Source organism: Gnatocerus cornutus, chromosome 6 (genome assembly GCF_029298725.1).
Source record: "Gnatocerus cornutus isolate USDA-ARS CGAHR chromosome 6, icGnaCorn1.1, whole genome shotgun sequence".
Classification (NCBI taxonomy): domain Eukaryota; kingdom Metazoa; phylum Arthropoda; class Insecta; order Coleoptera; family Tenebrionidae; genus Gnatocerus; species Gnatocerus cornutus.
Window position 1 is genome coordinate 15,035,421 of NC_142238.1, and position 27,732 is coordinate 15,063,152.

The following is a 27,732-nucleotide window of genomic DNA, read 5'->3' on the forward strand; positions in this document are numbered from 1 at the left end:
TTCTCCTAACTCGCATGAAAAACCTGTTTTTAAACACGTATCTTGCAAGCGATGGGTTTATTGATAGTGCGACTTGGCAAAGGTCAAGATGCTGAGCAAAAGTGACATTCTGGTCACGTTGGTTTTAATTTACGGCAGTGAAGGTAAGTAATTTTTATTTGATTTAAACTGACACTTTTTTGGCAGAATGTGGGGAATTTAGATCAGGAATGTTTCCTTGGAATGTCGGAATTTATTTGGAAACTCCAAATCAATTAGAGCTTGTTTGTCTGGGAACTGTTATTCAGACGGACGTGATCTTGACAGGTAAGAAATCATATACACCGTGTCTTCGAAAAACTCAATGACAAAAATTGATTTTGAAAATGAAAAATTTAACAAACACGTTGGTATCGATTGGTGCAATCAAAGGTTAGAAAAATTGACATCGACGCTTCGAAAAAGTTACATGACGTCATTGTTTTTTTACATATTGTGAATTATGTCGAATTTGCAATTTTCTTAATCGAATTTTAATCTTAGACCCTATTTTGTTCACTACTTAGAAAGATATTCCAGTGACATAAAACGTCAAACGTAATTTTTATTGTAGGTCGGTGTCAAAATAATGTTCTCGTAAATACGTTCGACTTTATGACACTACCATATCATTCTAAAGATAGCGTGCAGCTACCATATTATTTATTATGACTTATGACTTTCATTAATTTTCAATTTTGTTATCCAAATGGGGGGCATCCACCAAAATTTACTGCTCCTTTATAAAATATTGCAATCTCTTTTAATTACGTCACGAGTATGGATTGTTATTCGTTAAATCAAACTTTCCGCCACTTTTCTGACATGTCATTGGTCAACAGCCGCACATTGTTTCTATGATGACGTCACAGAAAACATCCGCGACGGGAGTTTTTACATCGCCACTGCCAACTTAGAGAAGTATACCAACACGAAAACTATAGAAAAGGTAAAAGTATTGTTAAAGTAAACTAAATAAGTGGACCATAGTGATGAGCTTGCAGTTGGCTTAGGTTGCAACTGTCCATCCAAGGTCACAAATTTTAAATATTCGTCGTGTAATTCATTCTTGTTCAAATGTTGTGATGGCGGTGTCACGTGAATTGGGTTTAAAACAGCGTCGCATCTGAGGGACATTTCAGTTCACTTGGAAAAGTTTATTAAGAGCTCACAGTGATTAATTGATGCACAACACTTTTCATAACAAAATTGACAAATGTCAAACTCTAGGAGGACAATGGTGCCAACCTTGGAATCTTCAAATTTACAAAACTAATTCATCAAGATTCTAACTTTAAATAAAAAAATAACTGTCAAAGTAGATATTTGCAACCTAAACCGACCGTACTTACATTTTTTAAGATTCCCAAAAACAGTGTCCACATCCACAAACACTACAAAGGCATCTCGAATTCCTTCGAAAACGACTTGGCGATAATCAAAAGTGATTTTGATTTCAACGAAGAAATCATGCCCGTGTGTGTTGATTGGTCGACCGACATCAATGACGTAAGTTTGGCATGACTGTTGTACAATTTTAAGTACAAGTTTCAGGTTGGCACCAGTGGCATACAACCAGTTTGGAGCGAAAACAAGATAATAAAAGTTGAACAGAATTATCACGACTGTCGCGATGGTTCCGAGTTCTTCCAGATTTTCATCACTAAAGAAAAGTTGTGTACGCAACTTGGTACGTATTTTGCGTGTTGTCACCTTATACTAACGACCTTGCTTTAGCGTCGGTGGTTTCCCTGAATCACCAAAGCGAAGGTGCAGGTTTGGTGTTTTTACATTCTGACAGGTGGTACCTCAAAGGTGTAGTCAGTGTACATGACGTCAAGGGTGGTCAATTGTCAACTTACACCAATGTTCAGCAGTATATGAACTGGATATCTAACATAGTCGCATAACGATACTATTTACATTGTTTATATCTTAATAAATTAAAAATTCCTAGTCAAGGGATGTACAGGGTAGTACTCTTTAAAATTAAACAACCTCTCCGAAACAAATCGGTAGTTTTCATCTGTGGTTAAATAAGGCCCATCGATGATCGTGGACAATCTTGCTCTCACTCTCTTGGTTGCGTTGACTGTAAACGCTGACGCTAACGTCATTTCGTACTCCCCATGTTGCAATCCAATACAGTAGGATCTCGACGCGCGACTCAAACAAGCCACCATTGCATAAATATCAATAATAGTATCCCCTATCAAGCGTAAATCCGCATGTTTGTTGATGGTTTCCACTCCGTAACGGGAAAGGAAGATTTCAGTAACGTACTGCAAACGCAACACGCAATACCTATAAATAAAACGGCCACAAATAGAACCATGAATTAAGATAAGATTTACTCTAATCGTTGCGCTGCTTGAAGACACGACGGATGCAAATAATGATGCAAAAACAGGTCTAATTTTGGATTATCTTCAGCTTGTTTACGATGAGTCCACATTCGTTTTAATACAGTAGTGGCGTGGAATAACGGGTTTCGGATTACTCGAACCAATTCGTGGATTTGTTTCTAAAAATACTTGAGTATCTTAAGTGTTTCGAAGAGGTGGCGTAACATACTCCAGCGTGACGTAGTCCAAAGAGGGCTGTCAAGATTTTAAGATTGTCATTATTGTCGTTGAGGATCATCTGACAAAGGGCCTCCTTATGGAGTTGGTTGCACCAGTGGTTTTTCAGGGCTCCTTCAGCACCGAGGAGGTCCAAACAAGTTGAAGTGGCGAGGAAGGCTTGTTCCGAGGCGAAAATCTAGAAGTTACACAGTAGAAGCGAGTAGAGGTTCTATACAGTAGACTCTCGATAATTTGAAATTCAAGGGACCTGGCCAAAAGTTCAAATTATCGAGAGTTCAAATAATCGAGAGAAAGAGAAGAAAATCAAATAAACGAGCGTTTAAAAGCAAACAGACAGTAGTCAGAATAAACAAACCAATCAGAGAAGAGAGCCTAAAATCGAATAAATACACATTTACGTGACATTTTTGGTTACAACGGTATACCGGAAATAGCAGTCAACTTGCTTGTTTTAAATAGAACACCTATATTTTATTGCATTTTTGAATTCTATATGCAAATTGAAGATCACTTTCTATATACCGTGCTATACTTAAATTGTATTATTTCTGAAATATCTCAATTTTTCAAAAAAAAAATAATTAAATTTGCATTACAAAAAAAAATATTTTTGAGAATTTTTTATTTCTATTAGACTAGCAAATTTGCTTATAAAAGATTCACATAAAACTGTCACCATTCCAAAGCATGCTTAAAAAAATTGGAAACAAAAGAGTAAAAACACTTCTTTTTTTTCCTATTTTTAGTAGAAACTAGCTGTCCAATACATAAAGTTAACTTAAAATTTTATTTTACGTTTGTATTGTGCTTATTTTCCAATTAACGTGGCGATTTTGAAATAGATTATAGAGTACTTATCTCGGAAAGAAAATTTCAGTTCCGTTGTACATTTTTTTTTTACAAAAATCAAGATATCTCTGAAATAGTTCAAAGTATAGCACATTATAAATAAAGTCACTCTTAATTTGGCTGTAGAATCTAAAAATGCAAAATGGGGTGTTCCATTTTAAATAAGCAAGTTGACTACTCCTTCCGACATAACCGGAAGTCTCACGAATATGTGAATATTGTCATTCGATTTGTCTTATTCGCTAATTTTTGTTTCCAAAATTTCAAATTCTCGTCTTTTAGAGTTTATAAGAAAAATGTCAAAACGTATATATACGATTATAACAGTTAAAGGGTTAAGAGTCAAAAAATCTGATTTTAAAGCTGCAATGAAATTTTTAAGAATGGCTTGTTCAGAAGTTTTCTGTTTTTTTATCCGCCGACGCGAGAGACTTCAAATTAACGAAAGTTCGGGAGTGAAAAGTTCAAATTATATAGTGTTGGCGGGAAAAAAGTTCTAGATTTTACTTTAAATTAACGAGCGGACCAAAATACTATACTATGATTTTTCAATTTATCGAGTGAAATCGAGGGGACCGGGAAAAAACTTCAAATTATCGAGAGTCTACTGTACCTTGACAATTGACGTTTCCAGCTCGGTGTCTTGATTTTCGTAGTTGTCGATAAGGCCTGACGTGAAATAAATCATGCTGTCAAGGGCGTAGAGTGAAGACATGATCTAAAAAAAAAGAGTTGTTCTGATTGGTCAGCGTAAACCTATAGTACAAACAAACTACGACCGCCTGAGTAAAAAAAGGTTTGGACTTTACAGTTATAAATGAACAGTGACATGTTATTGACACAATTAGTTGTTCTGATGTAACAATTTGCAAAATTTAATATTAAATAAAGAAAATAAAAAAAAAACATGAAATTACCTCTCCCATTTTTATCCGAATGGCATCAGTGTCATACAAGAAAGTGGGCCCTTGCGATATATTTATAAAGTGCTGTGTCATTCCATTAATTAAATTTCTAAACAGGACTGAGCAAATTGGGCCCACACCAAGACGCTTTTCGGGGTATATCGCCGATAATATTGCTTCTCCTTCCTCTTGATTCCCAATGACATTCTCTAAAAAGACAGGAATAACTCCAAGGTAGATTATCAACGACATACGTTTCTACATCGCGCGCTTATTTCGTTCAATTTTTTTAAGATAAAATTACCATTGGGTATTGTTGTATTTTCGAACACAACGTCCGACAATTGAAAAGCCCCATCAACTGAACTCTTCCTTGAACTCGTGACTCCCCCAAAGTCTCTTTCCACAACAAAAACAGAATATTTTCGCTCTGTAATGTGATCTTTAACATTATAATCAGAATTTGCAACAACTATAAATAAATCAGCGTCGCTTCCATTGACTACCAACTGTTTCTGCCCATTGAGTACCTAAAACCAACTTTACAAATTTCAAGAATTTATGTTTTGGAAACAAACCCAAGTCTTGCCATCCCCGGACTTAGCAGCAGTGACCTTAAAAATTTCTTTTTTTGAAGGCAAAGGTTCGACGACGCAAAAGGCGGAAAGGCTCTCGCCATCAATGAGTCTCTGCAGATACTTCCGTTGCAAGTGGTCGCTTCCGAACTTGACCAACGTCTGGACCCCCAGAGTCTCGTTGTTAATGATCGAGTTTTTTAGGTTATGTTGGGATAATTCCTCGAAAATTCTACAGGATTCTGTCGCTGTCAGCTCACGACCGTTCATTAACTGTGAACTTTGAAGGCCAAGAAGCCTTCCAACCGCTAAGTTCCTTAAAAAGTCTCCAGAAAGACGATCACAGTCTTTAACTTTCGGTTGCTGAAGAACATTTCTTGTTTGCTCAACTGTTTTGTTCAGATTATCTAATTCCTCGTTGGACAACTCGGGGTAAGCTAACAACTCCGTATCGAAGGTGCCTAGAAACAAGTTTTTCACGAAAGGGGGCTTCTGGGGCTTTTTCGTTTTGAACTTCCTTTGGATGTTCGAAATCCTTTCAAATTCTTTGAGTTGATGGTCTTCATGACTTTCTTTGCTTACTGGTTGCGAAGACTGATTCGCCAAGTGTCTTACAATGTGAATTAAACGCGAATTTCTACTAATTTTCAACATTTTTCACCGGTGATATAACCTCACAAAAAGATAGGTTAGTTTAAACCAGTGGTCACCAAAATGTTTATTTTCAGGTTTCAATAATCAAAATTTTGGACCAAAACAAAATTGCCACGAGAATTGCGGTCAAACCAACTCCTATTCCAAGAAACGAGCAAAATATGATTCTAGACGACAAGGATCCAATGTTTGGGCGGTGTTGAGGTGTTAACACTTCCAAGATTTGGACTTGGACGAGCTCAGAGTTGGATTCCGAGAGAGGATTGTGTGCTTCAAACTTCACTTCGAGTTGTTTTTGAATTTTTGTTTGGCACTAGAAGGAAATTAGTTGGTTGTCAATACAGTGACCATAAAAATGTTCGGTGTTAACAACACTATTTTATTTAGATCGACTGTTATATAAGTTTAAGAACTCCGAGTGTTACTCCCGTTATTAGAATAACGATGGTGGCACCTACAAAAAAACACTTAATCCATTGAGGCCTGGACCACCTAACTGAGTGTCTTATTTCGTGTGGTCTACTGCTGTCTTCTCGAGCCGCAGTGCTGCTTTTACCAGTTTCGTCCTTCATCCCTTGTAAATTTTTGAGTGACAATAACTGTCAAAATGTAACACTTTATTATAAAGTAGCCGGTATTTACAAGTCATTTGAAATTCAAATGTTAAACATCCATAAAAGCGTTCTGGATGAGTCTCCAGGGCGAAGACCTACACCGCGCTCTCCTGGAAGGGCACGGAAATTGACTAAGACATTCGGATAGAACTCGATCGCATTCACACAATCGTTGGGCACAAGAACCGGGGCCCCCTAACTGGTCTTGCGGAATAGCTAGAAATAAACACAGGAATAAAAGAAGTCGATGGTTGCAGGGCTTTTACCACACAATGGTCTGTTGTGGTAACACTTCCAATAATACGGCACGAAATACTCTAAGAACATGGGGCAGTTGGCGGTATCGTAGCACCAGTCGTGGTTTTTGCAACAACTGAAAAAAGGTTGGCAGGACTGTTTAATTTAGTTATTTAGATAAAAAAACACACCTGTCAATGCCATCAACGGCATATCCTGATCCTAAAAAACCGCAGAAGCACCCATATCCCTTGTAAATCAACGGATTGCATCCAGTAGCGCAACTGACCATGTTGTACAAATGGATTACGCCCCTCTTAGATCTTTGGTCGTTGGAGGCATCCGGGGAGTCTTTTTTAAAAAGGGGGGTATCGGAAAACGGGGGTGGCTGATGAGCCCTTAAAACTTGTTGCATGAATCTAAAAATTGAGTAACTGTGAAAGCGTACGGCAGCTACGTGTGAAGAACAATTTAAATTAACACGTGTTCAAATGTTGCGAAAGAAATACTTGCATAGATTTGTAGTCGTAATGAGGGTAATTACTAATTACCTAACTCTATGAACCTGATTTTCTTTAGCTTTGTAATGTGGGGATAATTGGACTTACGTTTCTTTCTTGCTGGAAGATGCTGATGAAGTACCAAACGGATTGTTGGCGTAGCTTAAATGAACAGTTGCGTTACGGATGTCTTGGGGTTTTCCCCGGGTCCATAATATTCTTTTAAAGGGGTAATTTCGGTTGGATCCATCTGTAAAGCGAAGTTAATTTAATTTGGCTTAGATCCCCATTATGCATTAATTTTAATAAAAATTTTAATTTGTCTTACAAAGAACCAAGAACGTTCGTACTTAATTTGCCTGTGCGCACCTTTTAGGACACCTGTATGTAAGAAAATGTGTCTGAATAATATCAGTGTCAATATCACTTTCTTGACAAGTCACAGACGTGTAGCCATAACTTTCAATTGTAGAGTCATAAAAAGTAAATTTAGTAACACAATGGAGCTATTGAATTGAATTTTCGTTTTCATATCATAAATGAATTATAGCACATTACTTCAAAAAACTTCTCTTATTGATAGGTATGTACTATTAGAAACATAAAATTCTGGGCAGTGCGCTCTAGTCATTTAAAAAAAATTCGGGTTGTAACTTGGACTTTACCGTCATAGTGATATTAGTTTTGACATCTTGTTAGTGGTTTTTAAGCTTAACTAAATCCGAGGAATACCAATTATCCAAAGGGAAATCTTTCAGTGGACAATAATTTGCGTCTGGAGTTCATAACTTTGTGTCAAAATGGATAAATTAAAACAACTAAATGACAATTTTGCCCAATATTCCGTGTCCCCAACAGTAATATTTTATGCTTGAAAATTTTTAAATTAAATGTTTTTTGATTTGATTTAATTATATTTGATTGGTTTCGGTATGAAGCAATTTAAAGAATATCAATATTATACAGTGACGGCCAAAATAAAGTGGACAGCTTTTGAACGACATTGTAATCCAAGCTAAAAATTAAACTTGGGCACTATTAAAATTAAAATAGGCACTTATTATTATTATTAACTTACAAGGGGTAATCTGTGTCTACAATAAAAAGGAAATTGCATTTATACATTTATAAAAATGCATTTAAAAGAAAAGAAAATAAGCAAACCACTGCATAAATAGTCTACAACTGTAAGCATGCATGAACGTCATTTTTTTCTTTTGATTTATTAATGTCATTGTTGAACCTACAATCATTATTATTATGCCTACTTTGAAAGCCTGTTTTACACAGCTCAATTTTTGAAAAAATGACATTTTCGTCGCCGCTGTACATATTTACAAAACATGACTGCAAATGACAAACTAATTTTCCTCGAATTTTGCCGATTAAATTAACATAATAAAAACCTCACAAATGTAGCAAATGTGAATTTTCTTGTCCTTCCCCGGAACAAAACCAAGCAAAATCAAATCTCCCACATCAAAGCTGCACATGCACCAGTTATCGATCGTCGACTTTATACAACAATAATCTCGCATTTTATTTAATTCGCAGAGAAAATCCTATTTTCAATTTCACTTTAAACACAATAACGAATGCGTGTAACACTTCTATTGTAATTGAGGCTCTGTCGTTTTGTTTGTGAACTCAACTATAAAAATACAAAGTCATTTATTCCATGTTTACTTAAAAATCTCGAGAAAAATAATTCAACAGGAAAGCCAGTCAATTTCATAAATAAACACAAGGATTGTGCTGTCGAGAATATAATCTCTTTCCAGTAATGCAGAGTAATTAATTGCCAAGGATCAAGAACAAAGTTCCTAACTCACCCAAAATGTCCAAACACAGCGTCAGAACGACAAATCTCTTCAAGAAGTACATCGTTACTCAAGACGTAACGTAATTGAAGTAATTATCCCTTTTACCTTTGCACTTAACGTCATCACATTTTTTTCAATTACAAACATCACGTTACCATGTTTTACCAACAGGTTTGTGTAAACTGAAAAGCTACTCCTGAAAAGGAGAGAGTAATCTTTGCATGTCCCCACTTGCCTTAAGTCACGAAAAAATTCTGCACCAATTAAAATGTGCGGGGATTTATTGAAGAGCGGCTTTCACTTTTACAAATTGATTAGATTTGTGGAATTATCAGAGTACGACGTGAACTTGAACTTAAACCGTGTTTCCCGGCAAAAAGTGAAATTCAGAGTGCGCATCTTTAGTTCCTCCTACCCTGTAGATCCCAAGAAACTGTTACAATATAACGGTATCCCTTGTAAATTACGGATTACATCCGTTAATATGTTCAGATGGATTACACCCCTTTTGTTTTGTTCTTGTCCCAGGGGTGATTCCATCGCATGTCTTAACACGAGGGTTTGGGATGCGGGGGTGGCTGACAATGTCTAAACTTGTTGCATGAGCCCATGAGGAATTTATTAAGGAATTCGGATAATAAAGAAAATGGTGAAAAATTATAAAAGTTTGGGCCGGAAACTTGGAAAAAAAGTTAACTGAACATGTGTTGTTAAAGTGGCAGTTCGAGTTGGTTTTCCAACAGTAATGGAGATGCCGATATGACGCCCCCGAATATCAGACGCAGTCCAATTTTCAAAATGCAAAATTGAACATTATTGATTTTAATTTTAATAAAATAGTATGTAAACTACTTAATTTTTTTTTTAATTTTCAATATTTTTTGATCTGAGTGATTTTAGCTATGATTGTGAATAAAATATGGTGTACACATATGTAATTAAATATTTTCAAATAATTTGATCTAATATACATATTCTAGAAAATTAGAGCCATTATAAATTTTATTGTAAGTCATTATTATCGTGAATAAAATAGTATACAAACCTCGCCCGCGCCTTGGTTTGCATTTTAATTTTTTCAAAATTAAAAAACAATATACTATTCCATGGATAAGTTACCTGCAATTTTTTTGGGATTGGCCAATTAACAACCTGAACATTGTGCGATACAAAAAATATCAAATTTTGAAGGAAAAGTTTCCATTAAAATAAAGTACGAGCATTCTGGGACACCCATATGTATACAGGGTGTTTTTGAAATGTATGTATAAAACAGTTCTGCTCTATTCCAGAAGGAGTATAAAGTATGAAAAATAATTTTTAAATCAAAAACTGACAAGGTAAAATTTATCCCAATCTACGTACTTTTTACACCACTGGCAAAAAACGCAACTGGAATGACTTGTTTCCTAAGCAACCAGTAACTCCATCTTGTTAACTTTTTAATCAGTGGCGCTTGTGCTTGTGCAAATTTGTTGAAATTTTCGTATAATTTTATCTCGAACACAAAGACTTTTCCTAAAACTGTTTTCTCTTAATAGGCTCAACTTGTGACAAGGACTTACCACACTCTTTTTGTACATGCATTTCAAAACCACTCTCTATAATTCCTGTATATTATTATACAGCGTACGACAACATTTGTGCTCACCCTCAAAATCATCTTTAATTTTAATGATAAAATTTTGAAAATTTGCAAACGCTCATAGTTGACAAAGCTCTAAAATCTATCGCAAAAACTTGTTTTTATCACCGATAGTTTAAGCGTCGCGACGCCTTATAAAACATAGAATTTTTAGCGATTTGTGAGGATTTGTGGAACCAATCGCTAAAGAATTTATTTTTAATACAAATTGTGTTCAAAATTTTACGAAGACATGCAGAATCCTGAAAAAATTACCGAAAACTCAAAGATAATTGTGTTATATGTATCGTGTGATTCATTAAATTTCCATTCTAGGTAGGCCGTGTATTTTGGACGTGCGTTGACTTCTTGTTCGATAACTAGCAAATCTCGCAAATATTAAGTCGAAACTACTGTAATGGTGTTAGTTACGACATGAATTTTTTTCTCAAAGCTAACTGCGAATGGAAATTTAATGAATCACACAATATTTACTTTAAAGTTAACAAGTTATTAATATTGATGTACGTATTTAAACTAAATAATGTTATATTAAATCACTATACCTACTTTATTAGTTGTAGTTACAACACTTGTTGGGATTGAGTCCGAAAAAGACTCATTTTAGGGACTTTTAGTCCGTAAAGTTTGGGGTCCGTATACTAAAAATACACTATAAATTAACTATTTACAACTGTAAAATGCAAAAAAACGCATCTCGAATGACTTGTTTCCCAAGCAACCAGCAAGTTTTTGTCTTTGAAACTAATCATTTTAGAGACTTCAATGAATACGTAAAATAAATATGTATTTCAGAGACCATAATGAGTCCGTAAAGTAAATATTATTGGGTTCGTCTAGTAAAAAAAAACTATAAATCAATTATTTATAACTGTACAAAAATTTGCAAATTTTTGTCTTTGAAACACATGCGATTTTGGGGATGTTGTCGGACCCTGTATTTTCCGATTGCCTGAAAAATTAGTAATTTCAAAATTTTGATTTTTTAAACGCATTTCTAATTTTTACGTGGCAAAAAGGACGTAAAAGTGGGTCTTGTTTTCAGTAGGCAATAGTATAACTGTTTTGCTTTTCATGACCTCTGGTTAGGTTTACATTCTTACTGGAAAAGTGTTGAAACACCAATTGGACTGTTGGCATAGCCCAAGTAAACAATAGTGTTATGGAATCTTAGATTGTCCCTGGAGGTGTTTAAATGACCATGAGCGTCTCTGAAGAGATAATTTTCTATGTAGACAAGAAAAGTGAAGTGAGTCATAATGATTTATTTCTTATACATATTCTACATTAATAATTAATATTATTACTAGAATATATTGTGAAAGTAAAAATATTTAGTTAGTGAGACATATGTCTTGATATCTGTCATTCCCTACCGTCTGTCAACAATTTGCCATTTACCCGACAAGTTCAGACACACGTTTTTAAACATTGTAATCAAAACAGACCTGCTTGCATTTCCTAAACAGATGTCAATAAATTTCATTTAATTCACAAAATCGTGGTCACCCCCAGTCCCCCACTTCCCATTACTCGCAGCGCAGTCAAGTCATTAATCGTATGCCATTAATAAATATTTACAAAGGACGTGGGAACTCTCCATCTGACAAGAAAACAAACACTCCAATATTTCGTTTAGGGAGATTTTATTAGATCACGATAACTGATATTAATTGCACTTATCTTTTTCAAGCGATCACTCGTCGTTCAGTGATTTCCCTCCATTAATTTCGAATCAGGAAGTTTGCAAATCTCCCAAAACTTCACGATTGGAGACGACCCTCGCAACTTTAGAAAGTGGAGGACAAAATTATTTCATAGTCGCTACAAAGCCCTTTATTAAAACAACATTTTATACTCATACAGATTTTTCACATTTATTGTGTCCGCAGTTTCACCGCATTCGTTTCGATGAGTGAAAATCTGGCACATCCGTCGATGCGTATTATCACATTGAAGCCACTAACTATCGAAAAATTAATATTCACAACTTTCTCGATAATAACGAAATGAGTTCGTCGTGGAATTGATGTGGGCTTCATTCAGATGCGGTAGTCCAATTTGTAAAGCAACACTAATTAAATTAGAATAGATATTGTTAAGTCCAGAGCGAGGTTTAACTTTTAATTAATTTGTCGGGGCTTAAATTGACATGTGTTATAATTACAAAAAGTGGAGAATTAAAGTGGGAATTAGTGAAATAAACCGTGACGGTAAACTGTTACAAATTCTTACGTGTAATTTTTTTATTATATCTGGGTTACTTCTCGGTGAGGTAATCGCATATTACATTCGCTTTTATTATGGAAATAAATTCCATTTTATTAGAAGAAAGTGAATATCGTGCAACGGAGAAATGGGAACAATTGCGTAGTTTTATTTTTGACAGTTGACAGTGCTACCAACAACACCTAAAAATCCAAGACCGTTTTTCCAATTATTTCCCCCGTAATTTGCTATTGGAAAACGTTCGAACCTTTCTTTCGTTGGGTTAAAAATCTCGCTACTCCTTCCTGCCGCTGACATCCAGTTCTGCCAGTCACAGCGAGTAAACGTCAATTTTTGATCCAAACATTCAACATTGTAATAATGTTAAAATTGCTTTCAAACATGTTACGACAATACACTTGAACTCGAGCACATTGGCAGTTTATTAAATATGACAATGAATGGATGTATCAATTAATAACAACGTTATCATTAATTAGTACACACCACTATCTAACAGTGACGCATTGGGGGGAAGAAACCTGACTCTTGTAGTAACTGCATGTAATTATGACACGAAATAATTGCTTATCAAACGCAAAGATTGCTTTAACATGTTCACCTTCGAATAAATTAACTAATTAGCGGATAATTTCCCAATAACCTGGTCTAATCAGGACTATTTTTCCAGGTTTATTACTCCGGAATCCGGTAATTACGCCTCTGTATAAACCCAAATCGAGAACATTTCTTGTGGGAGTTGCAATAAACGCTTCCAATTTTTCGATCCTGTCCTGAAAACAACCGTAATTTCCCAGTTTCGAATCGACTAATCGATGTAACAGTGAACTGTAAACTAACCGTTTAATTGAATTCAGCAAAGTGTAAAATGTGTGTATTTCCTCTATTTATTGTTATGAATTATCCAACGCTTTTCTGATCAACTGGCAATTTAAATTCTCCTAATCCTGTCACATGTTTGTCACAATCGACGAAACGCACGACCTTGTTTAACCACTCGAAATTATTTCAATTTCAATGAAAATTGTTTTAATATCATACTCATGTTGTCATTTCACAGAGTATTTAGTCGGGTACAATCAAGATTAGCTTTGTCTCTATGCAGACACCGTGAAGATGTGGAGTTTGACGTTGTAATTTTGTTGGTAATGAACGTCATGGTTTTGAAGACGTACATTAGGTCGGAGTTTCGAAGAGGTACCATTAACGTGGCGGTACCACAGTAAAATTGCAACCTATTTTCAAATTGGGGCGGAGAAAGTCGCTGCTAAAAGTTTAAACAACATAAATTTGAAATTAGAAAGTTTAATTTACCCGGCGCATCCACCATTTTTCGATCGAAAGATTTTTTTTTTTTATTTTAATAAACTTGTGAATTAGTTAACGGTTAATCAAAATAATAAAATCGCGAAAAAAATTGACCATTTTTAACAATTGATAAAACATGATAAAGCATGATAAAATTTATTTCTACAAATACAAAAACAGCTTCATTTTAAAAAACTACGTTTTGTTTTAAGATAAACTTAAAAATGAGAAAGAACAAAAATAATAACAAACAGCCATAACAATTAATAAACAATACAAAACAACAAAAAAAAGAAAACTAGCTATTAGCTATTAATTTTTTTTTACGCCAGAGTTATTTTTAGTAGATTCGTTTTATATACAGGGTGTTTTTGAAAGGTATGTACAAAAATAGTGTGGTAATTCCTTGTCATAAATTGAGTCTATTAAGAGAAAAAAGTTTTAGTAAAAGTCTTTTTGTTTTCAAGATAAAATTACACAAAAATTGCAATTAATTTGATTGTGCGCCACTGATTTAAAAGTAAATAATAAATTGAGTTACTGGTTGCTTTGGAAACAAGTCATTCTAGATGCGTTTTTTTTTGCATATTTTCGTACAGTTGTAAATAGTTGATTTATAGTTTATTTTTAGAATACGGACCCAATAATATCTACTTTACGGACTCATTGAAGTCCCTAAAATGAGTCTAATTTCAAAGACAAAAATTTGCAAATTTTCGTACAGTTATAAATAATTGATTTATAGTTTATTTTTAGTATACGGGCCCAAGAATATTTACTTTACCGGCTAAAAGTCCCTAAAATAAGTGTTTTTCGGACTCAATCCCAAAAAGTTGTAACGACAACTAATAAAGCATAGTGGTTCAATACAACATTATTTAGTTTAAATACGTACATCAATATTAATAACTTGTTAACTTTATAAGTAAATATAACACAATTATCTTCGAGTTTTCGGTAATTTTTTCAGGATTCTGCATTTTTTTCGTCAAATTTTAAACAAAATTTGCATAAAATTTAAAAATATACATATTTAAACACATTTGTACTAAAAATAAATTATTTAGCGATTGGTTTCACAAACCCTCACAAATCGCTAAAAATTCTGTTGTTAAGGTGTCGCGTCGCTAAAACTATTAATGATAAAAACAAGTTTTTGCGTCAGATTTTAGACTTTTGTCAACTGTGCGTTTGCAAATTTTCAAAATTTTATCATTAAAATTAAGACGATTTGGAAGGTGAGCACAAATGTTGTCGAAACTTGCATAATAATTTGCAGGAATTATACAGGACGTTTTTGAAATGCATGTACAAAAAGAATGTGGTAATTCTAAACTTTATACAAGTTGAGCTTATTAAGAGAAATTTTTTTTAAGAAAAATCGTGTTCGAGATAAAATTGCACAAAAATTTCGATAAATTTGCTTGTGCGCCACTGATTTAAAAGTTAGCAAGATCGAGTTGCTGGTTGCTTAGGAAACAAGTCATTCCAGATGCATTTTTTGCCAGGGGTGTAGAAAGTACGTGGATTGGGGTTAATTTTACCTTGTCAGTTTTTAATTTAAAAATTGGTTTTTCATACTTCATACTCCTTCTGAAATAGCGCAAAGCTTTGTTGTACATGTATTTCAAAAACACCCTGTATATTTACATATATTATCAAAAATCCTTCTCCTCTATCAATCCCAATTTTAAGATGACAAAATTAGTTATTTAAATTTCGTTCTTCGTATATAAATTTTATAAAGGCCGGTAAATTAGTGCAATACATATAGAAGATTTGGTATTACACCCAACTTTTCCGCATATTAGAAATTATGGACAATTTTTTTTTCTCATTTTTGAAACTTGACTAACCGTGGGTTATTTTATTCCTCGCTGAAGCTTCTTTCTGTCGCCAGTTTTTCTCGTTCCTGTTTTCCCTAATCTCCTCCATGCAAAATAAGACAAAATCCCACAAATCGCGGCTGAATGATAATCGCGAATTGGTGTGATCCTAGAGGGAGTGATCTCGACCGGATCTTATTTCTTCTCATGATTGCGAACCGACAACAATACAGCAACACAGCGCTTTTTCACTCTATGTTGCGTACCACTAAATTGCTTTCTCGGTAATACCGCAAGATATGTAAATAATAAACGGAAGTTAAGACCCACAATTCGCTTTTACGATAACGTGGGTCCGGAGGATGCCAAAGGACGTGATAACAGTTGTGATTGAATTCCGGCGATTGAAAATGAATTAATTGAAGTTGGTTTAAATGCGAAATGGAATTCTGGGGAGATAAATAGGTGTTTTGGGGCGAAACAAATGTGGTTTCTTGACAAGAAAAATGATTCTTTTAGCATCGTGTCGATGGGATTTTTATGATTGCTTTAGGAGAAACAAGATTCCATTTTGGGTGCATTAGCGCCATTTGTCAACGATATGGAGAGTGTTTGTCAACTCGGCGTTGTTTTAATAGTACCAACAACATTAAAATTCTAAAGCTTCCTGAAAACTAGTTGCGTGCTTGTAAGCATCGAGCGACGGAAACACGTGTAATTTAATTAATTCACCCTCTTTGACGTTTTTGGATATCGGCAACGACAAGAAGTTTCTAAAGGCACATCAAGTTAATTTCGTTTAATTTTTTCTGCGAATTTCTCTGCGCCAAATCGAGCGTCAAAAACTGTATTCTAATGTTGGAAAAACAGAGTTTAATCAAGCAAAATAATGTTGCTCCAAGACATAAATTCATTATCTGGGTAGGAAACACTTTTCCACAAGTGGTATTTCAATTTATTTTAAAGTAACGTGATCTTTGTTTCGATATCGGCAATTTCCTCCGCAGACAAGTGTGGATATCTCGCGGGCTTTAAACTTAAGAGGTTGCGGAAATATTGCAGGCATTCAATAGGAAAAAAAACCGGTAAATTCTAACAGTAAATTTTTAGTTGCTTCAATTCAATAGAGAGATTTTTTACGAACTAGTAAACTCCTTCATGCGTGGATTCTACATCATAATAAAGCTTTATTTGGGATTTTAGGGCTCACTCTATAATTTTTAATCGTGGGAGGAAGTGATGAGAAGTTATTGTTTGTTTGCTATTCTTCGGGTAATTTGATTTGGTTCCGCGGGATTTGTGTTCTGGTAATTTGATTGACGTTAATAGAAAAACAAATGTTCCTAAATTCTAATCGCATTACGGTGAGGTTTGGAAAATTTGTTAAAAATGGTGAAGGCGTCGGAAGAATTTTCAACCTCTTGGACATTGGCCGCGCCGAAATCTCCCATTAAACTCGAAAAATTCGGCCACTTATATCCTGTCTGTAGAATTTATGGCCCCGTAAAATAACACCCCGAGAAAATTAATTATCTCATATCGCCCGGTATAAAAAATCCCGACCGCGGACTTATACTGTCCCCCTAAAACCACCTAATAATTGTCTCTTATTGTAAGCAAAAAAAGCGCGTGGGACTCGATAGCTCAAATTTATGCAAAACTGAAGTTGTCGCCAAATTCTTGAAACTCTATAGGTTCGTTTTGGTGTAAACTGCCCCCTCTCTATATGGTTGTGTGTGGGTGGGAGGTGGAAGCTTAAAGCTTTGGAGGTAGGGCGGCGGCGCAACGGCGCATCTCTGAATGAAAAGGCGAGCGCGAAAAGAGTCTCGGTCATTTCAAAACTTCAACGTTCGACATTACAGTTTTGGGGTGAGAGAAATAGTTTGAAATGAATTGTTGGTCCACTGCTGTACTCTTTGCGACGCTGGCTTTTGTCCTTGCGGAGGCGGCGGAGGCTAAACGTAAGTTTTTCAATATTTTGACTATCATTCTTAAGCAGTATCAGTGCTACTTTACGTTTGTTAAAAGTTATTATTGTAATTAAACGGAGAAATATAAAAATTCGCGGTTTTTCCAGGGCCAATTTCAATCACTTTTTTTCAGACACGTATTTAAATTAAATTAGTTTTTATATAAAACTGCCACAAATCAATTATGTATCTGTCCGAATAACAAGTTGTTATATAATAGACAGCCTTTGTTTTGATATTTTTGCCAATTTAGGACATGTCAAGTTGGTGGATGCGCCGGTTTTTATGTTTATTTAAATATAAGATCTATTTAAACTTCCGCCGTCATAACAATGCGTACCCACTTTATATTCAGATAACAGTTTTCTACGCTTTTAACTGACCCAAAAGTTTTCACAACAATAACTTGTTCAAAACCAAATATGAAGTTGGTTTAAAAGCCAAAAGTTATTTCAAAATGTGTAGAACAGGTTAAAGCAAAGACGGACGTGCTGTTTGGACGGGAATAAAATTACTTCTTATTTGTGTAGCGGTAAAATATTGAAGATATTTTCCTGTGATAAAAATTTAAAAAATGTAAATTGTAACTCGTCGACCGAAAAGTTGTTTTCATTTGATTCAATGCAAACAAAAATAAATATTAACAAAACCGAGAAAAAAGAATTTTTCTTGGTTGCTCATGCATATATTCATGAAATATACAAAAATATGGAAAAAATATACAGGATGTTTTAAAAATGCATGTAATTTTTCCTTAAATTGCACACGGATGTGCTGAGAATACTTGTAACTTGAGTACTATAAATGCCCAAAGATTGTGCGACGCGGCAATCAATTCAGATTTTGGTGGAGAATTTCTCATTAAAAGGAAGTGCGAGCGTTCTGGGACACCTGTATAATATAAGAGGTTCATAATTTTGTTTCACATTTTTAAAAGTAAAAATGTTTATCGTGTGGTCTATTAAATTTCCAAACGCGGTCGGTTTTGATCAAAAATCTTATGTCGTAACTAAGAGCATCGCAGCAGTTTGGACGTATGAAAATTAATACAGTTGGTAATTATGGTACAAAACACACTGAAAACAGTAAAATCCTACTGGAAATCCGATCTGAGTTGACAATGTTTATTTGTCAGTTATTTTGTTGTTTTAAATTTCGCGCGTATGTTACACTTTTTATCGCGTAGATTTATTTAGTGACTTTCCTGTCATTCAATCTCTCACTAAACGAACTATACACAGCAATTTTTATGTCAAAATATACAAATGTCAAATTTTGAGGGAACAAAAATACCAACTTTGTCATCTTAAAATTTCGAAAGTGACTACATCAAAATTCCAACTTTCAATAAAGAAATAACTGTCAAAGTGGACATTTGCAACTTGAACCGACTGTACGTGAAGTGGGTTTTGGGGTATACAAAAGACGATCGTGTAAATTCTGACAATGTAACATGGCCGAATACACAGCAAATTTTATGTCAAAATAGACAAATGTCAAATTCTCGGATACAATGATACCAACCTAATCATATCAAATTTCCTAAGCGAATTCATCAAAATTTCTACTTTAACTAAAAAAATAACTGTCAAAGTGAACTTTTGCAAACTTTTGCAACGATTTTATTTACAGTTGCTTTAGGTTGCAATGTCCACCCAGGGTCACAAATTTTAAAATTTTCATCGTGCAATCCGTTCCTGTTGCAAATGCTGCAATGACAGTTGTTTTGGGGTACAAAAGATCGTGTAAGTGATGTTCATGATGCTAACCATGTCATCTTAAAATTTCGAAAATTAATTCATGAAGTTTTCATCCTTCTGTTGAAGTGGATACTTGCAACCTAAATCGACTGTACGTAACCTTGATACAAATGTCAAATTTTAAGAGGGGCAATGATGCCAACTTTGTCATCTTAAAATTCCCAAAGTGAATTCATCTAAATTTCAACTTTAAATTTAGGTTTAGGTTGCAAATGTCCTCTTTAACCGTTATTTTCTTTATTAAGGATTGGAATCTTGATAAATTAACTTTGGAAATTTAAAAAATTAGAAAGTTGGCATCATTGTCCTCCAAGAATTTGACGTTTGTCAATGTTGACCATTTTCATCAAAACCATTTATTTCAACCACATGAAAAATAGAAATAAATAACTGGAAAGTTGTAGTACCAACTTAACAAGTGAACAGTAAAGCAAGCGACTTTACTTGATTCCAGAGATTTGACAGTTTTCGATCAAAAAAAATGCATGGCCTGTCTAGAACATAAATTTAATGAACGCGATAAATAACAGATTCGTCTTTTTTGTCCGAAATCTAAATTTCCCTAGGCTATTGCAAAGATGTCAACAAAACTAAACTTGGCCAATTTTATAAGTTAAGAAATATCCCTGCGCCTCCACCACATCTTTGAAATCTCCAAGAATTAATGAAGTAAACCAACCACTTTCAACACCGCGCAAAAAATTGACTTTGCAGTCGCAAACCTCAATTTTTTAACATTTTATTGCCGCAAATTCCTTCATCTCTTCCACATTTATTTTAATTTAATTGCCCTTGTTTACCAGGCACTTAAGCGCCCCACCCAAGACGTGCCCCGACCAAAATTGTTTTTAGCCATCACAGTTAATAAAGCGTTTCACTATGTAATCAATATTTTCAATTTAGACTTTGAAAGATTTTCGTAATTGAATGAAGCAAAGTTATTCTGACTTATTAACTAGAATTCGCGTTACGCATAAAATGTGTTTTTTTATTATTTCAAAGGGTCGCTAATTCGATTGTACGTATGGAAATAAACGTGGTAAACCAAAAATGCAAAAAAGTGTTAAATTGTCGTTTCACCTGTTGCATTCGTTGATTTTTCGTGTACTTTATAATTAACAGAGATTCTGAAAGAGATCAAGCTTGCAAAGTTCTGTAATGAGTTCGAAAAGCTTCGTCGGATGCAAACTAAACGTAATTATTTTTTGTGGAATTTCTTCGTTAATTGTGTACACTAAAGTTAAACGCTAGAATCTGCAATTTGTATTAATTATTAGTTGCGAGACGTAACTTGGTTAGAGCAATTCTATAAATTCGAGCTAATGAATAAATAAACCAAAAGGATAAGTTAAGAAATTAATTGCCTCTGAAAGCTACCGATGCATAAAATACTTTAGTAAATGATAATTTGCATAATCGGGCCTTTTGAGACGAATTACAAACAATTTCCTGTCGAAATTATTCATGAAAAATCTCCACAAATATAAGAAACTTTGCTAATTAAAAACGATTTACAATGTAATTTGTTTATCGGAAGTTCGAACTGGTCTTAAACTCCCATCAAATTTTTTAGTGAGTAAATACAAACCTAGAAATATGTTGGTTTGTAAATATGAATGCTAAATTGAGAATATGCGAGCTTCTTATAAAAACGAAGCAATAATTGAAATGAGAGCGAGCAAATATTTGAGGAGACATAAATTCAAAAATTAATGATAAAAGATAGGAAACTAACTCGTTTTGTTGCACCAGTTTATGTAGCGAGTGTGGTGGATGCGCCGGGAAAAGAATACATTTTATTTTGTTGGGAATTTATGGTTTCCGAAGAAACAAAGTAATCCCAGTACCAACCTCCCAACATAAAATTATTTAAAATCGGCCTAAAACTATCAAACTTTCCATGACTTGTTTGAAACAGTCTCCACTTTGTCTAAAAGCATATAAAATTAAATTCGCATCGTAAATTCTCTTTAGATTTCCCCGAAAAACTCCACGCTTCTGTGATTACCGTCACTAAATCACCTCCATGTGTTGCCAACCACAAGTAAATATTAAAACCGTTACATTTTTCGACGCCAATTACCAATCAACGCTTTTGAAGTCGGTGAAAGAACACTTTATTGGGTTGCCGTAAAAAACAGCAGTCTGCATTCAATCTAAATAGCGGATGTTAAGCTGAAAGTCGTTTTGGAGGGAAATGGACAACGCTGTAATTTCATTATAGATAAACGAGTGAGGTATTTTTTTTAGTTTCGTGATTTTATGATTTATCACGAGACCTGAGGATTGCCATCTTGAGTAAATGCGACTTTTGTTTGGCTTGCAATCAGGTGACAATGCCACAAGGGGAAGAAATTTGTTCAGTTGCTTGAAGCTTTTCCGCAGTTTTGTCTAGGTTATTGGTCGGCTGAAATTATCTACTGGGTGTTCGATGGATTGCTGAACAATGGACAATAACATGGAATTTTTTTTTCCTGCTTTAAGCAAACAATTTGTTCTTAGATTTTCCGTAAGTCGAAAATTGACTAAAACTATGTCTAAATTCTGCGGTCGATATCTCGTTTATTCATGAACCAAACTTTACGTATTTTTTGAAATTTTTGTTGTCGCCAGAGGGTCAAAGTTTTGGAGGTTCGAAAACGATTTTGCTCTGTCTTTTCATTTTTTCAGTGTAGAAGTTAGCTGCCTTTCTGTCTCTGATTCAGACTTTGTCGATATCTCACTTATTTATGGAACAATCATTTTACGCATAATTTCACGTAGAATCCAAAAAAAAGTTGTTAAAATCGGTCTACAAATAACCGAGTTATGGTCGTTTAAACCAACTTCGAAATTTCGAGTAAAAAAATTGAAATTTTGCGTTTTTTAAGAGATATTTTAAACAATGCCGCAATAACATTAAATCTTAAAAATGGCTCTACAATTAAGAACCTCTTAAGCACAGTCCACCATTACCCGAATTTAATTTGGAGGTTCGAGCGAGCAATCAGCAATCCACGGAACACCTGGTACACCTGATACATGCGGACTGCAGACAGAGTTTGAAAAAATCTTCCACAACATAAAATGGTCGTAAAAACTGTTTATTTTTCAATTATTGAATTTTGTTACAACAACAAACCGCTCATTTGCTCTCGGCTCCGTTCAATTAGAATTAGCATAAGGCAATTATTTCAGAATGTTATAGAGATGCAAATGGCAACACAAGCCTCTAAGCCACGTCTTTGTGCGATATTAATAAACTTAAACAAAGTTACCCATTAACACGTCCTTAAATGATAATTGTCTCCATTCTCCGCGAAAATTTCAAATCTCTTTTTATTAACAAATACCGCCGGCATCGACCTGATTAAAAACTCTCCGAACTCCGAACATTTTTCCCTTCTCTTTACGATACTTGTAAACATAATTATCCCTCGAAAAGAAACTTTCTACATGATTAAATCCGCGATTAGATTCTGACCCAGCGTTGAATTATCGCTACAAAATTACACATTTAGCAAAAACAAATTAATAATACGTGTATGCGAGAGCACTCCGACTGTGCTAGTTCTGATTGAAACGGGCTAAAGTTAATCAGTTAGACCCCAGGGGGCGTGCAATACGCTTCTTGCACAAAGGAATGTATTCCCGACCACATGCATAATCTACCAATTTAAATATCTATGGAACTTGCTACTTCGTCGTTACGCATCCGCGAACATTAAACATTCAGGTGTTTACGCGTTTCGAAGTGGTGGATGCGCCGGGATACAACCCCTAATTTCAAGTCTTTCGGACCACCGCAACTTGCATTCGAGTGCATTCCAAACAAAGTTCCGCTTTTCTTTGTTAAATCAGGAACGGGAGAGTCTCATAATGGATTCTGTATGGAAAAACAGCATCTATATACATCCGGTCTGAGGCAGGATGAAGGCTGAATGCATGTCGAGATTTGGAGATAAAACTTTGATATTTTAAGTTCATAAGGCTGGTTTTTCGTAGAGTCCGCAATAATGAAATTTCATCGACAGTTGTGGTAACGGAGAACAAAACAATTTATTATTTCCATACAACTTTTATTGTGAGTTTTTTTTATTGGAAAATCGCGTCTGGGAACGAGATTATTCATTCGATGATTATGTTGATTTTGGCACAGTTTGGCTAAAATTCTCATTAGCTTAAAAATGTAAATTGTGCTGTATGGAAGCAAAAACATTGCGGTTATTTCGAGTATTTGGGAATGAATAATTATGACGAATTTAGGGTGATGTTTGGGCCGGAATTTGAAATTAGAGTCATTTTTTCCAATTATGCGGGTTAGTGTTAATGTCTCAGTTCCTTTGTTTAAGTAATTCAATTTAATTAAAACAAAGTAAAAAATTCGTAAATAAAATGTGCGCACTTTAGATAAGCGTCACAAGTAAATTACATTAGCAACATTAAATTTTTTATTTAATTGGATTTTATTCACCAACTCAGAGTTTTAATTTAAAGTAATAGTTTAGATCTAAGCGAATCTAAAAACTTAAGACAATAGTTAGAATTACTATGAGAATTTATGAAGTCTAAAAAAACTAGAGATCTAAAAAAAACTAGCAACGAAAAAAAAAATCTCTTTAATTAAATTCTGAGAAAATCTAACGAGAGTGTTGAAAATGAAAATGCCAGCAAATTTAGACAAATTTAAGAAGAAATCTAAAACGAATCAACAGCATGTAAAAATTAATAAAGAAAATTTAGAACATCCAAGGTGAGTTTGGAAAATTTAAACAAAACGAAAAAATTATCCAGCGGATCTAAGAAAATTTGGATTAAAAAAAAATCTTGAGAAATCTAAAACAGTTTAGAGATTTTACGAATTTGAGGAAAATCTAGAGCCTCCAGAGGACCTACAGAAATTAGAAACAATTAATCCAAAAAATTAAAAACTGTGAAGATAATCTGAGATTAAAAAGAAATAATAGCAAATCTTAAATTCAATGTTAATCTTGTACAATCTAGACAAATCTGAATCAGAAAATTCAGAAAGAATTTACAAAATTTAAACAGTTTAAACGTCGTTTTCACCTTGAAAACAGTGATTCAAATCAATGCCACGTTTATTTATGAAGTAAACTCAACTTATTTAAACTCACTTCACGCTGAATCCAAAAACTTAAGAATTTTTTAATTTCGTCAACAAATAACTGAGTTATGGCTGCTTGAATTTTTGGATTGTCGCCAGAGGGCCAAATTTTTGAAGGTTCGAAACATAAAAAATAGTTCTTAGATTTTCCAAAAGTCGAATGTTGCAGTTTTTCGCGAAAATTCATGACTAAAACTATGCTTAACTTCTGATATCGATATCTCGCTTATTTTTTGGAGTAAACTTGAGTTATTATACATCAGTGTACCCAGAATTTTAAATCTAAGATTTAAATTCAGATCCGACAACAAATCACTGAGTTATAGCCAATCAAAGTTTCGGAAAGTTGATTTTCATTTTTCCTAATTTTTCCTAATTTTTAAAGTTAAATATCTCAGAAACTATTAGAGATATTAAGATGCGGTTTGCGCCATTGTTTTCCTCAGTTCATTTTACGTTAGGAAAAGTGTTCAAAAATCCAAAATTCGATAGTCAATTTTTCGCAAAAAAAAAATCCGGCTCAAACGATGAAAATTTCTCTATTTTTTTATTTTTGGTGATAACTCGTAAACTATTTGTCCTAACGATCTCAAATTTGGCCAGTTGATAGATTTTGAGCTCTTCTTTCGACTGATGTTAAACACAAAGGTATTAAACGTCGTTCTCATCTTGAAAACAGCAATTCAAAATCACCCCAAAATGACCTCTTTAAAACGGTTTTTGGCCAATGCTTCGTTTATTTATCACGCAAACTCGACAAATTTCGGCTCACTTTACGCAGAATTTACGCTGATTCAAAGCCGTAAAAATTTTTAATTTTCGTCAACAAATAATTGAGTTATGGCCGTTTGAATTTTTGGGTTGTCGCCAGAGAGCCAAATTTTTGAAGGTTCGAAACAATTTATGCCCAATACCTCGGAAACATTTACAGATATTGAGATGCGGTTTGCGCCATCGTTTTTCTCGCAATTTTTTACATAAACAACAGTTCTTAGATTTTCCACACGTCAAAATTTGCAATTTTTCGCAAAAATTCTTGACTAAAACTATGTCAAAGTTCTGAGGACGATATCTCCCTTATTTTTTGGAGTAAACGTGAGTTATTATAATCAGTGTACACAGAATTTTCCGCAAATTCCAATTCAGATCCGACAACAAATAATAACTGAGTTATGGTCTATCAAAGTTTCAAATTGTTGATTTTAGTTGCGTTAAACTTTTAGTAGGTATACGACAAAATTTTCAAGATTATAACTATTATAATTCCTCTACAACGTATCTTTTCAAAGAGAATTATATCTATAAATACGCAAGAATTTTATTGTGTGTATTATATCCGGTAAATCAAAAAGGACTAAAAAGAATATTATAAAGAATCCCAAAATAGTTCTAAAAATCCTTCTTCTATTGTGGTGCACATATCTGAGTTGAAAAGTCTGTTTGTTCGCTTCATTTTACAACAATATGAGACATTATCAAAATAACTCATAATAAAACGTTCATTTAATTTATCACGTCCAAATATTGTTTTATTTAAAATTTACTAAGTTATCAGTGTCTCATTATTTGTAAAATAATTGGATAAAATCCCATCTGAAAACATTTTTTCGTTGAATGATGGTAAGAAAAATTGGGCGTTCATGGTATTGAAATCTTCATCTTATCCGGATTGTTGGTTCACACGTGGTAAAGAGAAAATCCATCCTTTTCGACACATCCAATTTTATTATTATTATTAATCCAAAACTAAAAATTAATCCGCTCATTGAACTACAATTCAAATTTAAAGAAATTAAGGCACCTAACAAAGCCGCATATAAATTAGTTGACTCTATCCTAAACTATCGTTGTCACTATTTATCCAGACTACAATAAAAGCACATTACAAATCCCCCATTAATTTGTAAAAATTACAGTTCCACTCGCCCACACATTCCAGAATCTTTCCAATGAAACTCATCGAGCCGAAAAATTTAAATGAAGACTTTACCAGTTCAAACGCGCCCAATTAACTCGTCTGTTTATCAAAACGGATATCGAAAGAAGTGACGAATTTCGTGAACTGATCGTTATCTATTTTTCATTATTAATTGGGAGATAAAAGCAATTAGGATCGTTTCCACATGACTTGAAGCTAATTTAATTAGAATCTGACCTCATTGCATTTTAGATGAACCCGAAGGATAAGGAGTTGATCTCGGCGCATCCACCATTTAACAAAATTCTTTTTTTAAAGGTGGCTGCGCGGCCTTCGGCCATTCCTGCTTCGGCGGAATGGGCAAACGTGCGTCTGAGCTGGGAGACAATGAAGAAATTCTTCAAGACGTGCCAAGTGACGAAAATCCCGCTTTCGTCTTCACCGGACCACGAAGCGAGTTTAAACCGGAACGACCTCCTAAACTAACACCTCAGCAGTACGACAACATATCACGAGTTATCAAACAATGGGTAATATTTTCGGTGGGGAAATTTCACTCTAACGCTTTTGTTCCAGATCCAGTATTATAGGAGAGCTCAAGAAATGCATACCGACAACAATATCTAATTTGGTAATTTTCAGAACTGAAGTTTTTGTCCTCTAACATAATGGTTGTAGAGTAATTTGGAGATACTGTTAAGTAAATGTTAATAAGTAAACTGTAAAGCTTATCTTCTTGTAGGTTTATAACGTTCTGTTGAAATGTAAAACTTAATTATTTTGTTGTAATTTTATTGTATACTTGAAATTAAAAAATAAAGTGTCATTGGCTGGAACTGTTCACTTAGTACAATGTGTTTATAAACGTTTCTAGCATCAAAGGTGGCTATAAAATGTCAAAGAAATTTGCCGCTCAGTACAAATGTGGGTTTAGATTTTTCAACTGACATTTGTAGTTAACCTGAATCATGTAAAGTAAGTTTTGTACGTAAATTTTCCAGTAGAATTCATAAAGCAATTTTAAAAAATTTGGGCTCATTTAACGTAAAGTTTCGAGAAAAATCTAAAAATGGGCAGCAGATTCACATACGTCAAAAAATAACCAAGTTAGAAGGGTTTAAAGTTGGTCATAGTGGATTCCGAATGCCGCTAGATATAAAGGTCGATATTTAGCTTATTTATAAAGAAATTTAAAAAGATTTGGGTTCA

At 34.2% G+C, this 27,732-nt stretch overlaps 4 protein-coding genes across 6 annotated transcripts in view; 2 read left to right on the top strand and 2 right to left on the bottom strand.

Annotated features, from left to right (window-relative positions):
- Positions 1-25: 25 nt before the first annotated feature.
- On the top strand, positions 26-1,994 carry LOC148173326 (plasma kallikrein-like). Its single transcript, XM_088038651.1, has 6 exons — positions 26-143; positions 187-306; positions 861-967; positions 1,381-1,527; positions 1,573-1,708; positions 1,756-1,994. Exons 1-6 carry the CDS (start codon positions 89-91, stop codon positions 1,926-1,928), a joined length of 738 nt encoding a protein of 245 aa, XP_087894777.1. The 5' UTR covers positions 26-88; the 3' UTR covers positions 1,929-1,994.
- On the bottom strand, positions 1,932-5,653 carry Egm (acyl-CoA dehydrogenase family member enigma). Its single transcript, XM_088038644.1, has 7 exons — positions 4,936-5,653; positions 4,662-4,887; positions 4,370-4,566; positions 4,066-4,170; positions 2,593-2,778; positions 2,373-2,542; positions 1,932-2,322 (listed from the first exon to the last, which is right to left on the bottom strand). The coding sequence occupies exons 1-7, from the start codon at positions 5,584-5,586 to the stop codon at positions 1,962-1,964; spliced, it is 1,896 nt and encodes a 631-aa protein (XP_087894770.1). The 5' UTR covers positions 5,587-5,653; the 3' UTR covers positions 1,932-1,961.
- Positions 5,654-6,190: 537 nt separating this feature from the next.
- LOC148173328 (phospholipase A2 A2-actitoxin-Ucs2a) overlaps positions 6,191-27,732 on the bottom strand; it is a 32,010-nt gene continuing 10,468 nt past the window's right edge. For 2 of the 3 annotated variants that reach the window (XM_088038647.1, XM_088038649.1), the window contains 4 exons: positions 7,046-7,187; positions 6,629-6,856; positions 6,467-6,573; positions 6,191-6,416 (listed from right to left, as the gene is read on the bottom strand). In XM_088038647.1, coding sequence (XP_087894773.1) covers positions 6,250-6,416; positions 6,467-6,573; positions 6,629-6,856; positions 7,046-7,187 — 644 coding nt within the window. In that variant the 3' untranslated portion in view covers positions 6,191-6,249. Of the gene's footprint in view, positions 6,417-6,466; positions 6,574-6,628; positions 6,857-7,045; positions 7,188-8,769; positions 8,954-27,732 lie in introns of those variants that run through there. The other variant, XM_088038648.1, reaches the window with a different exon arrangement.
- CCHa2 (neuropeptide CCHamide-2) lies at positions 17,560-27,364 on the top strand. Its single transcript, XM_088039191.1, has 3 exons — positions 17,560-17,729; positions 26,842-27,053; positions 27,100-27,364. Exons 1-3 carry the CDS (start codon positions 17,657-17,659, stop codon positions 27,148-27,150), a joined length of 336 nt encoding a protein of 111 aa, XP_087895317.1. The 5' UTR covers positions 17,560-17,656; the 3' UTR covers positions 27,151-27,364.

What these genes read in the sequence shown, in the direction of transcription:
- LOC148173326 (XM_088038651.1), top strand. Translation starts at nt 89, where the DNA reads ATGCTGAGCAAAAGTGACATTCTGGTCACGTTGGTTTTAATTTACGGC. An exon ending in TTTAATTTACGGCAGTGAAG is followed by an intron (nt 144 to 186) that starts GTAAGTAATTTT and finishes CTTTTTTGGCAG; the next exon opens with AATGTGGGGAATTTAGATCA. An exon ending in GGTCGACCGACATCAATGAC is followed by an intron (nt 1,528 to 1,572) that starts GTAAGTTTGGCA and finishes TACAAGTTTCAG; the next exon opens with GTTGGCACCAGTGGCATACA.
- Egm (XM_088038644.1), bottom strand. Translation starts at nt 5,586, where the DNA reads ATGTTGAAAATTAGTAGAAATTCGCGTTTAATTCACATTGTAAGACAC. An exon ending in TTGGACTACGTCACGCTGGA is followed by an intron (nt 2,543 to 2,592) that starts GTATGTTACGCC and finishes AAGTATTTTTAG; the next exon opens with AAACAAATCCACGAATTGGT. An exon ending in CAAGCAGCGCAACGATTAGA is followed by an intron (nt 2,323 to 2,372) that starts GTAAATCTTATC and finishes TTTTATTTATAG; the next exon opens with GTATTGCGTGTTGCGTTTGC.
- CCHa2 (XM_088039191.1), top strand. Translation starts at nt 17,657, where the DNA reads ATGAATTGTTGGTCCACTGCTGTACTCTTTGCGACGCTGGCTTTTGTC. An exon ending in GGAGGCGGCGGAGGCTAAAC is followed by an intron (nt 17,730 to 26,841) that starts GTAAGTTTTTCA and finishes CTTTTTTTAAAG; the next exon opens with GTGGCTGCGCGGCCTTCGGC. An exon ending in CACGAGTTATCAAACAATGG is followed by an intron (nt 27,054 to 27,099) that starts GTAATATTTTCG and finishes CTTTTGTTCCAG; the next exon opens with ATCCAGTATTATAGGAGAGC.